This window comes from Macrobrachium nipponense, chromosome 44 (assembly GCF_015104395.2).
Source record: "Macrobrachium nipponense isolate FS-2020 chromosome 44, ASM1510439v2, whole genome shotgun sequence".
In the NCBI taxonomy this organism is placed as follows: domain Eukaryota; kingdom Metazoa; phylum Arthropoda; class Malacostraca; order Decapoda; family Palaemonidae; genus Macrobrachium; species Macrobrachium nipponense.
The window spans coordinates 49814536-49829084 of record NC_087221.1 but is presented as its reverse complement, the minus strand read 5'-3'; the positions used below and the strand labels follow the sequence as shown (position 1 = coordinate 49829084).

The following is a 14549-nucleotide window of genomic DNA, read 5'->3' as shown; positions in this document are numbered from 1 at the left end:
CCTCTTCAATAAGTAGGTCTCTTCTTTCTGCATTTCCATTTGCCTCTTCTTACTTCTCTCTAATGAACACCATATTCTTTGGAGGCTTGAATTTCAAGTCAATGGCCCTGAGGTCTTGTTCCAAATGAATAGGTTTCTTCTTCTGAATAATAATAATAATAATAATAATAATAATAATAATAATAATAATAATAATAATAATAATAATAATAATAATAATAACCTGTGTCTATAACAACATCATTTAAAAAATGTCCATTCACTCTGCAGCCACTGCCCAACTATCCGTTTGCACCGGGAGGAGTTTGAGGAGGAAACGAAGACTCGCCATGCGAGACATGGATCTGGGCAAAATTGCCCACTTGGAGAAGTCGATAGACGAGGTTCCGGAGGAGCCTTTGGAGGAGAAAGACCTCGATAGGCTGTTCTTCACCCTGTGGCAAAGTACGACCACCACCGTCACCGTGACGACCACTGCAACCAACACCAGCATCACCATATCGGCCTTGGCCTTATGCACCTTTGCCAACTACAACGTTCCTCTTTGCTAACTTGTGATGTCACCAAAGATGTCATACGAAGGTCGTCCTTGGCTTCTTGGAGAAAGTCGTTATGTTATTTGTGATTTTCGCATTGAATGACTAGATTCCTTTTGAAAAAAGTTTATATGTCCATTCTTAGAAACATTAACGTGTCACACATACATTTCCAAAAAATTTGGTAAAACTTAGACTAGATGAAATGAAAAAGAATTCACACTCACATAACACTTGACCCAAGGAGTGCCTTAGAATGTCATAACATGTACATAGGATTTTTTTTTCAACCCTGTAAAATAGTGCGTATACCTTGCGACCCTGTTCTAAATAAATGAAGCAGAGATATTTGGTTTTATTAAAGACCCTGTATATATTTCAATATTAAAAGGCAGATATTTCGTTTGTCAAAAAAAAATATAGAGAGAGGCCTAACCTCTTGCCGCTATTTACACACATATACAAATTGAAAATGAAGCATAAATTAGAAGCGCATTGTGAGTCATCCTTGGTCGAAGTGTGGACATTGCTTTCCTGATGTTCCCTTGGCGAATTACTGGTTGTTATTGACAACGTAACGTGGACTACAAAGATTTATCGAGGCAATGAACTGGCAAAGCTAGTTTATCCAATAGGCATAAGGCCCTTAACTAAAAATAGAAAAGAAAAAAATCAAATGGCTGTTTTATGGTAATGAATACGCATGTTCCACAGAATCAGTTCAGAAAAAGAAAGGTAAAACAAAATTACTTTGATAGTATCACCAGCAAATGTCTAATATTCATATGACGATAACATTCACTGACCTTCAATGACAGCTTCAAATCTTGTGATTTTGGCTTTGGTTATTGAAACAACTTGCATCACCTTGGAATTTACGGATGCTGGAAATTTTCGCAAGCACCCGCTCTTAGCCACGAAAAGGAAAAAGGGTGTCCAGGAAAAAAGGTAAATAGCAACCAGGACGCAGCAGAGGCAATCGAGGTGCCTAAAAACCGCGTCGTCTTATCTGCAGGTGGGCGGAGTTCCGAAGTTGCGGTGGATACAACACGCCGAAGCGGACATGGTGGTACTCTTGTTGGTCGAGAACGTCGTGATAGTGACAGTCATGGTTGTGGTCTTCCAGATGGTGAAGATGAACCTCAGGGCCGAACTCTCGTCGCCTGAATTCAGCTCCTCGTCCTCAGTTACAAGAACATGCAGACGGCATCTTTGGAAAATGTGACAAGACCGCCGTCTGTGTCATCACGAAACCTGAAGAATTTGGCAATAAAATGGGCGGCATCCAGATTGATCCTATGAAATTCCAGCCCTTAAACAAGACCCTGCCGAAAGCCTAAAGAAAAACATGAATGCTATAATTAAGAAGATGAATTGTGATAAAAAAGATATGAAACTGCCTGGGTTCATCGGACTCTATTGGCCAGGTCATTGTCACGGCACCTGCAAGACTCAAAAGGTTGACAGCCTAATGCACACTATAATTGTCCAAGTTAGCTCTCCAACTATGAACTAGTCAAGACTAAATAAGATCATCACTCCCTACATCCCTAACGGGTACTCAGTGGTTTCCCTGGTAGAGTTTATGGATATTTTGAATACTACACCTCTGTCCAAGCTCTACCATCGTATTGCTGGATGTAGGAAAAGTCAATTCACGAACATACCGATGGGCGAAACCATCGATAAATTATCTTAAGGAGAGTCTACCACTCAGATGCCACGCCCCTTGACATACCAGAAGATGACCTTCAACATCAAATCTGCACCAAGGAGGTCCCTTTCTTTTCACATGAGGTGACCTCTTTTGACGGGTAGAAGATGTCCCCATGGTATCCCCTTTGGCATCTTATTCGCCAATATGTACAGACAGCCAACGAAGAACTGATGTAGTTTCTTAATTCATTGTTCGTTATGGAAATATTGCCATATGCAGGTGCCAGATTATTTACTTAACAATAAATAACATTTCCTTTCAAAGGTGCTATACTTGAAATAAATTACATTAGAATTGAGTAGACTTATTCAACGTGTTAAAGATAATTATTTTGCAAAGTAAGGAAAATATACACCCATGGGTCCACGATTTCTAATTTTATTCTCAACTCTAGCTTCGTGACAGCATACCGAAGGATTTTGAAGTTGGCTTTGCTGCCGCTCGAGTCTTGACTCAAGTATCGTACTGCACTGGGGTGTTGTCATTTCGTCTCCTACAGCCGATAAATAATACATCAAGGCGTTAACATTCCTTGAAAACGATGTTTAGTTAAACTAATTTTGTCCTTTGATCAATAAAATAATTTGCATGACACATTTAGTGGGCCTAAATTGGACTTCTGATTTTCCCACATGATTAGCCTAGGTCTATTTTCAGCAGTATACTCTATCGGATAGGTAATATTAATGAATATTTAAACCGACAATAATATATATATATATATATATATATATATATATATATATATATATATATATATATATATATATATATATATATATATATATATTAATCTGCTTTATTTGATTATTCCCGTTATTCTTGTTTTATTAGCATGTTCGCCTTTCTTCTTATCCTTTTCATAATTGCTTAACATAATTAACTCAGACCTTATTCAGTCTTATTTTTTATCGAATTACTTGCATATCATCCTGTTTCATTTGGACACGTTGGAAAGCTGTGGGAGTCAAAACTGAAGAATACATTAAGAAAGGCTTACTTTCATTAAAGCTTTCTTAGGTTGATCTTTCTGCAGCTATTCATTTCTTCTAAATAGAAATTAATTCAAATTAGTTTCACATGTATACCTAGACCTACTACCATAAGCATATTATAAGTAGCTGAAAGGATAAGAAATATGAAAGGTGACGTTCTCGGTTAAGTCTATTTCATATGTTTTTCTTTTTTCCAAGTAAAACCTACTGCTTTAATCAAGGGTTGCTCTTTGACGGCTACAGGGTGTAACACGAGTGTATGCACATATTTTGGGGAATGAAAGATAAAGTTTCTTTGAACAGAAAATATTTTATAAACATCCATTTTAAGGCGTCCGTTGTCGGTGCGGGGAATTTTAAAATAACCGTTATCATTAGTGATGCTTTCACGCGATACGAGTTCGTCGGACAGAGTAACCTGAGATGGAGAAGAGAGCGGGGGTGGCGTATAGGAGTGATGGAAGGATTAGGCCGATGTTAATAAAGTATCTCCCAATCAAATGTATTGTTTAGGTTTTGAAGAAAAAAAAATGCATGCATCATTGAAACTGTTTCCCTCCCTATCCGTGGTATTCACTGGCCACCAATAACAAACAGAACAAAAAGAGTAAGCCTAACTGAATATCTCATCCATCAAAGATAAGTTTGCTTATTCATTAGACAACTATCAAAGATTTCAAGTGTAGATTTAGAAATCTCTTCCTCTCCATCTAAAGTACTATTCATCAGACACCAGTCATAAGCGTAGAGCTAGTCATGATTCTTGGTTCAGCAATGTATGACGAGGCACTAAAATGAAAAATTCACAAATGAATGTTGCTCAGCAACAACTACTGTATTGTCTTGCTCTCTTGTGGTGCTTCGAGGTGTTCCACCGCTAGGCCCATGTTCTAAATTTTGCCGTTCTTCAAACAATTTGATTTTTCTATGTATGATTCTCTCCGGTTTATTAAGCATTCTTGATATCTCTCCAACAGGAACTTGCACCGAATGCAGTGCAATAATTGTCTCTCGCTCATCGAGGGATGTTTCTTAGACCGATAAATGACACATTGACATTAGATTCCCGTGCACATAACATCAAAAGCAACAGAGTGAGGTCGCCTGGTTCACACTGTTAGGATATTGTTTTTTTTTTTTCTTTTCTTTTCTTTTCTTTTAAATTTGCATAGCATTCGTGTTGAGCATTTCTAATGTTTTCTGTAAAATTTAATTTAACAAAATGGAATAAGTTCAACTACCTTCATCTTAATATTCAAATAATAATTTAAGGACTATGTTTATGCGATACTACTAGTGATAGGTGTCTCCTATCTATTTGGTAATGTATATCTATGGTTGTGACATGACGTTTTTTATTACTTCGTTTCGTTCACGTCAATTTTGCTATATGGAAAATAGTTTTACACAATAACATAACATAATGTTCTAAAGATATCAATGTCTGTTTTTAACGTCATTACATATGATTTCTTCCATCTTTGAAAAGAAAAATCTATAAATAAGGCATGAATCGTGCGTCAGGCAGGTGAACGAAAAATTATGAAACTCTGCCAATAGTTTTTTGGCCGACAGTACATGGCAGATGTCATGGAAAGTCTTATAATTCCCATCCAAAACTGAAGATAAATGCCCAACAATACCTTCATTGCCATTGATAATGATGAGGAGGCCACCCACATACAATGTGCCTTGAACAGGAACTGTAGCCTAAACTCCACTGTCCAATATGGTGTACCACAAGGCAACTAATGTGGGTAAGTGGCTTAATGCCCATGGGGAGTGCCCTGACACTTAGAAATGCTCCATTATAGTGAGACTTGCAATTATACTTTTCCACATGGAAAGCTACTTATGCAGAACTCGAACATGCTTGGCAGCTCCTAACTAATAACAGATACAACAGCAATCTAATAGAAGGTTGCATACGGAAATAGTTGGATGCGTATGCAATCACACAAGTGACGATGCCTATCTCACCGAGAAGCATCATATTGTTTTTACAAAGCTGCTTATCACAGCCAGTTGAAGGATGAGGTCAAGGCCATGGAGAATAATTGGCAGTGGTATGAAACCTATAAATCTTGACGCGGATTTCCTTCGTGTCTACTGCCCCCCAAACTCAATTAGAGCTATTGTCAAGGACCTGAAGAGAATAATTGCCAGTTGTATGGTACCTACGAACATATAAAAAGAGGTATAGACCAGTTCAAAGCCTTGGTATAGTACCTGCAACCAATGCCATTGATATATATATATATATATATATATATATATATTATATATATATATATATATATATATATTGTTAAGTTGGTTGATTTCGATCTCATTATTTTCTAGCTTTTATAAACTATTTTTTGATCGTTGAATAATGCAGGCAGACGTTATTGAAAAATAGCCTTTTCCTGAAATATCATCAGTGGCTACAGATACTATATAAAACAATTTCTATGTATAACTGTAGACTTAGTTTATTTAGCATTTTTATTCAACATCTGATTTTATGGTTAGATTTTATTTCTGATAAATGGCAAAAAGGCATGCCTCTAAATTTTTTTATAAATGAATTAGCTGCCTTTTAATACTGAAATGTATACAGGGTCATTAAGGAAACCAAATATTTCTGCTTCATTTATTTAGCACAGGGTCGCTTGTTATACGCACTATTTTACAAAGTTGAAAAAAAATATTCCTATGTACATGTTCAGAAATTCTATGGCGATCCTTGGGACAAGTGTTATGTTCATGTAAATTCTTTTTCATTTCATCTAGTCTAAGCTTTCCCAAATATTTTTTTTTACATTTATGTGAGACAGGATAATGTTACTGAGAATGGACATTTCAACTTTCTTTAAAAGGAATCCCGTCGTTCAATGAGAAAATCACAAATAACACAACGGCTTTCCCCAAGAAGCCAAGGACGACCTTCATAAGACATCTTTGGTGAAATCACAACTTAGCAAAGAGGAATGTTGTAATTAGCAAAGGTGCATAAGGCCAAGGCCGAGATGGTGATGCTGGTGTTGGTCGCAGTGGTCGTCACGGTGACGGTGGTGGTCGTGCTTTGCCAGATGGTGAAGAACAGCCTATCGAGGTCTTTCTCCTCCAGAGCCTCCTCCGAAGCCTCGTCTACCGACTTCTCCAGGTTGGTAACTTTACCAGGTTCCATGGCTCGCATGGCGAGTCTTCGTTTCCTCCTCAAACTCCTCCCGGTGCAAACGGATAGTGGGGAAGTGGCTGCGGAGTGAACGGACATTTCTCAGATGATGTTTTCATAGATACAGAGCTGTTGAACTGAACGAGATTACAACCTGATTTCTTTATGAGATTTTCAGAAGAAGATCTTAGCTTTTACAGATGGTAATAAAGATTTGTATCAAACTGGTTTCTGGCTGAAAAGGGGAAACATGTCTTTGAGATTATCATTGTCGTTCCTTCCTGAATTTTACTCTTTCCTCCTTCATTCTCTGATCAAATTATTATTTTCATCGAGATTACACTTCCCTCCTTAACCAATAGCTACCCTTGATAGGCCTAACTAAAACCAGCCTTGAAATTTTAAACTTCCTTTTACGCAAATGATAAGTAACCTCATTTCGTTTCCATGGCCATATGTGAATATGGGAGGAGAGACAAGAAAAGGAGATGACTTTGATGAAAAGCAGGCACAAAAAGAAAGAGAAAAAACCGAAAAACTGATGCATGCCGATTTCAGCATCACTCACTGAAGGCGCAGAAGTAGGGTACAGTAGTTACCGCTAGGCTGAGAGTGGTGACAGTCGTCGTTTGGTAAGACTTGAGGAAAAACTTCTCTTTCGGTTGCTCCTCTGTAGAAGAACAAACACATCATGAGAAAATTCCTCCAACGAGGAGGAGTATGTGATAAGGTTACATGTTGACTTGCAAGAGTTGAAACACATATATACTATATTCACAAAATCTCCACACAACTTCATATATATATATATAGATGTATATATATATATAGATAGTATATAGTATATACACACACATATATTTATATTACTCGTATCAGGTTTCAGTAGGATGGAATGGTTTGGTTTATTTATTCCAGATTCTTTAATGAACAATATACAAACTTTTTGAGACATAAGTTTCTACCTCAGGTACTAATGTACTTTTGTTAAGCCCTAGTAAGGGTTCATAACAATATATATATATATATATATATATATATATATATTTATATATATAATATATGCTTAAAAATTACAGTAGATGCACGTGACTTCATCATATAAGCAAATTCCACAAGAAAATGACAGGCAAAAGGTAAGTACCAAACCTGAATAAATATAAACAGTAGATGAGGGAAGATCTCTAAGAACCGGCTGTCCCATAAATTCTGTACCTGGCACCCCTACCCCGACCCCATCTCCAAGGGGGAGGGGGGAGGGGATCGAGGAGCCTATGAGATTTTAACCTAGCCACCGATTACTAGAACAACTATTTCAATAACTTCTCTTAGTTGACACAAATATTACCTCCTACATGACGCCAAAGCTTTTACGATTATATGAGGAAAGGCCTACTTATCTAGCATTAGAGATTTCGAATTCTGATTCTTGCTTCAGCGAGCAGCACGACTCGGGTCGTGTTCCAGAACTCACCTTCCAGTTCAGACGACCCGTACACCAGGGCGGGGACGACCAGTAGTCCCAAAAGCATTCCTCTCAGCGGCAGCGACTGTCGAGGGAAAGATAAAAAGGAAGACAATATGAGATTCGTTAATGTCTAGGGAAACGAAAACGAGTGACCGAAGTGACACGAGTTGCGTTGTTTAATAATCAACAAAACGAGTGACTGAAGTGAAACAAGTTGTGTTGTTTAATAATCAACGAAACGAGTGACTGAAGTGACCCAAGTTGTATTGTGAATAATCAACAAATCATGAGATATTTATTATTTGACAACGTTTCCACTTCCTATTCGACTTGGAAACGTACTCTTACATAGGGTTGCTTTCGTCAATGTAAGAAGACTTGCTTAATACTGATATTATATATCCATACTAATTCACGAGCAGCGTTTCATACTGTCAAATATAAAAAACAAAAACAAAACAAAAAACCTATTCCATTGCGCATGCGCTTTGTCTTGGGGATTAATACACACACACACACACACACACACACACACACACACACACATATATATATACTATATATATATATATATATATGATATATATAATAATAAATATATATATATTAAAAATAATTAATATATTTTATATATTTTATATTTATATATTATATATAATATAATATATAGGTAGTATACATATATATATATATATATATATATATATATATATGACTGGTAAAAATGTTCTGTAACAACAGAGTTCCATCTAATAAAAGGAGCCCATAAAAACACCACCAAAATAGAGAAAAAGTACTATATTTCAGAGACTGCTGTCTCCCTCTTCAGGTAGATGAATGAGAAAAGTTCACAGAAAAGGTGGTATTTATACCAAGAGGTCCATCCACAAACAAGCCATTTTAAGTCACCCCCGCTGATAATCTTCCTCTAATCTTCTTAAGGGTTGGTTGAATGAAGACGTTGTCGATCGTGTCCGAAATCCATCCTCCTTTTGAGATGTTCATTACCTGCCTCTTTTATTAAGGCCGATTCCATCATTTGACTCTTGTACCGGCAGTTGCTGCTATAAATTACACGTGACAAATTCCAGTTTATTCTATGGTTATGTTCATTTATATGGTTGAAGATAGCCGAGTTCTGTTGTCCATACCTAACTGACCGTTTGTGTTGTATTAATCTCTGGGGAAGGGATTTACCTGTAAATCCGATGTAAGATTGGTCACAGTCCTGGCATGGGATTTCGTATACCCCAGAGTCCTTTGGAGATGTCTTTTGTTGGACGTTAATCAGGGATTTGGCTAAGGTGTTTGGGTAAGTAAATACAAAAGGGTTCGATTTTCCGAGGGGGTTGGTTATTCTCTTAATCGTGTCCAGGTGGGGAATTATTATTTTATTGTTGGGTGTATCTCTGGTCTTGTCTTTAGGGGGTCGGTAGAAAATTACGTTAGCTTTGTGAATTGCTTTCTCATTTATATGGTCAGGATATTTTAAAGACGAAAGTTGCTTGCGAATTAGTTCAAATTCTTTTTCCAGGAATTCTGGGGAACAAATTCGTAAGGCTCTTAAGAACAGTTACTAGCTACACCTATTTTGATAGAAATGTCATGATAGCTAAAGTAGTGAATGTATGAAAGTGAGAACGTTGGTTTTCTGTATATGGTAAATTTGTATTCTGTCGTATCTCTGATTATTAAAACATCAAGAAAAGGAATTTTGTTGTCTGTTTCCCATTCAACTTTAAATTTGATGCTGGGCACTAATGTGTTTATTTCGAGAGGAATTCATTGAAATTGCCCCACCTATTATCCCAAAATGTTAGGATATCATCCACGTATCTCATCCACAGCATGTTTTTGGGTTTTATTGCATTTATTACTGTAGTTTCAAAGTAGTTCCATGTACAGATTGGCTAGAACAGGACTTAAAGGACTACCCATACTACACCCAAATTTTGCTTGTAGAATGATTCCCCGAATGAAAATACGTTATTAGATGCACATAATTCAACTAGCTTTATTATTTTGTCAAGCGCCAATGGGAAAGTAAGATTAATTGGCAAAGACAAAAAGAGTATTGAACTATTAGAGAAATTTAAAGTAATTAATCTAAAATTACCCTATTTTTATGGCCTTCCCAAAACTCACAAAGACAATCTTCCATTCAGACCCATCGTTTCATGTGCCGGTGCTTTCAATTACAAAATTTCTAAATGATTAGTCTGCCTCCTTCCCTTTTTTAGGCACTTTTTCTCCCAGTCACATTAAACATTCGGAAGATTTTTGTCACAATTCAGAGAAGCACATATACCACTTCACAACATAAAACTTTTAAGCCTTGATGTAGATTCCTTGTTCACTAAAGTACCAGTACAGGACGTTCTTCAATTTTTAAGGGTAAAATTATCCCCCTATTCAGATCATTTCCCATTGGCGCTTGACAAAATAATAAAGCTAGTTGAATTATGTGCATCTAATAACGTATTTTTCATTCGGGGAATCATTGTACAAGCAAAATTCGGGTGTAGTATGGGTAGTCCTTTAAGTCCTGTTCTAGCCAATCTGTACATGGAATACTTTGAAACTACAGTAATAAATGCAATAAAACCCAAAAACATGCTGTGGATGAGATACGTGGATGATATCCTAACATTTTGGATAATAGGTGGGGCAATTTCAATGAATTCCTCTCGAAATTAAACACATTAGTGCCCAGCATCAAATTTAAAGTTGAATGGGAAACAGACAACAAAATTCCTTTTCTTGATGTTTTAATAATCAGAGATACGACAGAATACAAATTTACCATATACAGAAAACCAACGTTCTCACTTTCATACATTCACTACTTTAGCTATCATGACATTTCTATCAAAATAGGTGTAGCTAGTAACTTGTTCTTAAGAGCCTTACGAATTTGTTCCCCAGAATTCCTGGAAAAAGAATTTGAACTAATTCGCAAGCAACTTTCGTCTTTAAAATATCCTGACCATATAATTGAGAAAGCAATTCACAAAGCTAACGTAATTTTCTACCGACCCCCTAAAGACAAGACCAGAGATACACCCAACAATAAAATAATAATTCCCCACCTGGACACGATTAAGAGAATAACCAACCCCCTCGGAAAATCGAACCCTTTTGTATTTACTTACCCAAACACCTTAGCCAAATCCTGATTAACGTCCAACAAAAGACATCTCCAAAGGACTCTGGGGTATACGAAATCCCATGCCAGGACTGTGACCAATCTTACATCGGATTTACAGGTAAATCCCTTCCCCAGAGATTAATACAACACAAACGGTCAGTTAGGTATGGACAACAGAACTCGGCTATCTTCAACCATATAAATGAACATAACCATAGAATAAACTGGAATTTGTCACGTGTAATTTATAGCAGCAACTGCCGGTACAAGAGTCAAATGATGGAATCGGCCTTAATAAAAGAGGCAGGTAATGAACATCTCAAAAGGAGGATGGATTTCGGACACGATCGACAACGTCTTCATTCAACCAACCCTTAAGAAGATTAGAGGAAGATTATCAGCGGGGGTGACTTAAAATGGCTTGTTTGTGGATGGACCTCTTGGTATAAATACCACCTTTTCTGTGAACTTTTCTCATTCATCTACCTGAAGAGGGAGACCGCAGTCTCTGAAATATAGTACTTTTTCTCTATTTTGGTGTTTTTATGGGCTCCTTTTATTAGATATATTATATATATATATATATATATATATTATTATTAATAAGTATGTGTGTGTGCTCGTTATATATATATATATATATATATATATATATATATATATATATAATATTATTTGTGTGTGTGTGTGTGTGTGTGTGTGTGTGTGTGTGTGTGTGTGTGTGTGTGTGTGTGTGCTGTGCGTCATATGAATACAGAATTATAAAAGTATCTCCAATTCACCAACTATACGAATATGAAAGTCTTGATTTCAACTATACATTTAGAAATACAGTTAAATGTGTTCTCTTAGGACATACCAAAAATACTTACGTGTTATTTAAATCCCATATTTACATTTATTTCAAGGTCTTAAAGCGATGGTCCCTACTAACCGACTGAGAGATGATGAACAAGAATCTTATCAAGTGAGGAAAGCAAAATGCATCTCATTAACCAAAGGAGAGAACTGGATCTTGATATAATTCAATGCTGGAGAAGAGTTCCACGAGAAAGTATATTTACAAGTCTCGTTAAGTAAGGACCGGAACATTAGTCTTATTAAGACAGGAAAGAATGTCAAAGACTCATTCTGGAAGAACAAAACAAAACAAAAACAAAAACAAAAAAAACAAAAACCCTTCTGGATGAACAAAAAAAAAAAAAACTCATTCTGGAAGAACAAAAAAAAATGAGAGACTCATTTGGAAGAACAAAAAAAAATGGATTTAGACTCAATTCCGGAAAAAAAAGAACAAAAAAAAAGACCCATTCTGAAGAATGTCAAAAATAGATCATTCTGGAAGAAACAAAAAAAATTGATAGACTCATTCTGGAAGAACAAAAAAAAACAAAACAAAAAACAAAAAAAAACAAAAAACCCTTTGGATGAACCCAAAAAAAAAACTTCTTCTGGCAAAGAACAAAAAAATGATAGGAATCATCTGAAGAACAAAAAAAAATGATAAATAAAAAAAATGATAGACTCATTCTGGAAGAAGAAAAAAAAAAAGGACCCAAAAAAATTCTGGAAGGAACAAAAAATAGACTCATTCTGGAAGAACAAAAAAAATGATAGACTCATTCTGGAAGAACAAAAAAAAAAGACCCATTCTGGAAGAACAAAAATAGACTCATTCTGGAAGAACAAAAAAAATGAGACTCCCATTCTGGAAGAACAAAAATAGACTCATTCTGGAAGAACAATAAAAAAAAAAGGATCATTCTGGAAAGCAGAAAAGAGAGAGGAGAGAGGAGAGAGAGAGAGAGAGAGAGAGAGAGAGAGAGAGAGAGAGAGAGAGAGAGAGAGACTAATGCTGGAAGAACAACAAAAAAGAGACTCATTGTGAAAGAAAATAAGGAAGAGAGAGAGAGAGGAGAGAGAGAGAGAGAGAGAGAGAGCCGAAACAAGAACCTCTTCGTCAAAGGACGGAAAATTTCACTAAGTTAGAACGAAGAGAATAATCTCATTAACATTTAGCAAGGACGAAGCAGAAACTCACGACGTACAGACAATGCAGGATCTCATTAAGTAAGAATTGAACGCAACCCTATCAAGCAACGGATGCGGAAACAAAGGTGTTCAGGATCTACGAGGTCATCGCGTTTCCCTTCCGAATCGGAACGCAGGAAAACACACCTGCAAATTGCAAACAGCAGCGAACCTACGTAGAGTGTATTAGTACTGGGAAACGGGAGAGGCTGTCTCCTGCTTTTTCTAATGCAAGCAATGACAGCTATTGTTTGCTTATTCTCCTGTTTGGTCAAGCGAATGGGACCCGCTTACTCACCATGGTTACGTTCAACCGAAAAGCAACACTGTGCCCCTAAAAATGTTTGTCTCTGTATTTATATAGTTTCCATTCGCCACTGTAATTGACTCGCGCCCAAGAAAGCTGAGACGGCGCACAGAACATCCTCAGCGCGTCATTACTCCCAGGAAAAAACACCCTTAAAGTAGCGTTATAAAAAAGTTATCGGCAGGGGCAGCTCGTGTTTCCTTCATTTTGAAGAGGGACCGAAACTGCCACCAGATGTAGTTTCCTCCGATGAATCCCTCCTGCAATTTCTGAAGCAAGCGAAGCGTCATTTCCCGCTCGACCACTGCAGAGAAGGAAGCGTTAGAAACCTTAATGAAATTTAAGTGAAATCATTTCTATCAGGAATAAAACTGTTTGGTTCCGTGACACAACGAAAAGGGCTCAAGTTAAATGAAATGGAGGATAGGCAACTGCTATTTTCTTACATTTGCTCTGCCTCAATGCTAATGATAATGCATAAGAATGTAACAGCAATTGTGATCATACAAGCAACACTTATTTCATTGTGATAGCATAATAATAAAATAGTGAAGTCTTCTGATGTAAGAAAAAAAAAAAAAGAGCAGTTCTTAGGAGACCTCATGACGTGTGGTTGTGCCTTCTCCTCACGCGAGAGTTAGGTAGTGTTTTTATGTGCAATAAGTGTGACCTGTTCGAGTTTTCTGCCACACTTTTTCTGTCCTCTCTCAGATCTTAAAAACTAGAGGACAACAAATTGGTATGTTGACCATCCACCCTCCAATCATCAGACACTTCAATTTGCAGCCCTCTAGCCTCATCAGTTTTTATTTTATTTGGGGCTGAAGTTAGCCATGATCGCGCCTCTGACAACGATATAAGATAGGCCACCGGCCTAGAGTTACATGGGTCGTGATATTGTTGCTAGTTTCCCTACGTGAATGCTCGGTCACCTTGCACAGTGTTGTCATCAACACGGGTAAAAAAGGTGGACGTCTACCTTCAGTTATACAATGCAATATTGATATATTCATGCTTTGCCCAATTCTTCAAAAATTCTTCACATCTCTCATATTTTCAGCTCCCTTTTTTATTCACATACCTACATCCAGTATCTATGTTACAATGGTTTCTTGGAAGGTCCATCAGTTTTGACTAAAGCCCCTTCCACACGAAGGGGCAAACACACAACGGGCAATCTGATTTGC

The 14549-nt window shown here is 36.9% G+C and overlaps 2 protein-coding genes across 2 annotated transcripts in view; one reads left to right on the top strand and one right to left on the bottom strand.

The window, feature by feature from the left end:
* The window catches only part of LOC135203885 (uncharacterized), a 6381-nt gene extending 5499 nt beyond the window's left edge, over positions 1-882 (top strand). Inside the window, exon 4 of the mRNA XM_064233825.1 lies at positions 271-882. Coding sequence (XP_064089895.1) covers positions 271-551 — 281 coding nt within the window. The 3' untranslated portion in view covers positions 552-882. The remainder of the gene's footprint in view (positions 1-270) is intronic.
* Positions 883-5896: 5014 nt separating this feature from the next.
* LOC135203883 (uncharacterized) lies at positions 5897-13374 on the bottom strand. Its single transcript, XM_064233824.1, has 4 exons — positions 13354-13374; positions 7883-7958; positions 6977-7078; positions 5897-6488 (listed from the first exon to the last, which is right to left on the bottom strand). The coding sequence occupies exons 1-4, from the start codon at positions 13354-13356 to the stop codon at positions 6208-6210; spliced, it is 462 nt and encodes a 153-aa protein (XP_064089894.1). The 5' UTR covers positions 13357-13374; the 3' UTR covers positions 5897-6207.
* Between the last annotated feature and the right edge of the window lie 1175 nt (positions 13375-14549).

Bases quoted from the DNA above. Each gene is read 5' to 3' on its own strand.
- LOC135203883 (XM_064233824.1), bottom strand. The intron at 7,079-7,882 runs GTGAGTTCTGGA...GTTCTTCTACAG, and splicing joins CGGGTCGTCTGAACTGGAAG to AGGAGCAACCGAAAGAGAAG. The intron at 6,489-6,976 runs GTGAGTGATGCT...TTCACTCCGCAG, and splicing joins ACCCTACTTCTGCGCCTTCA to CCACTTCCCCACTATCCGTT.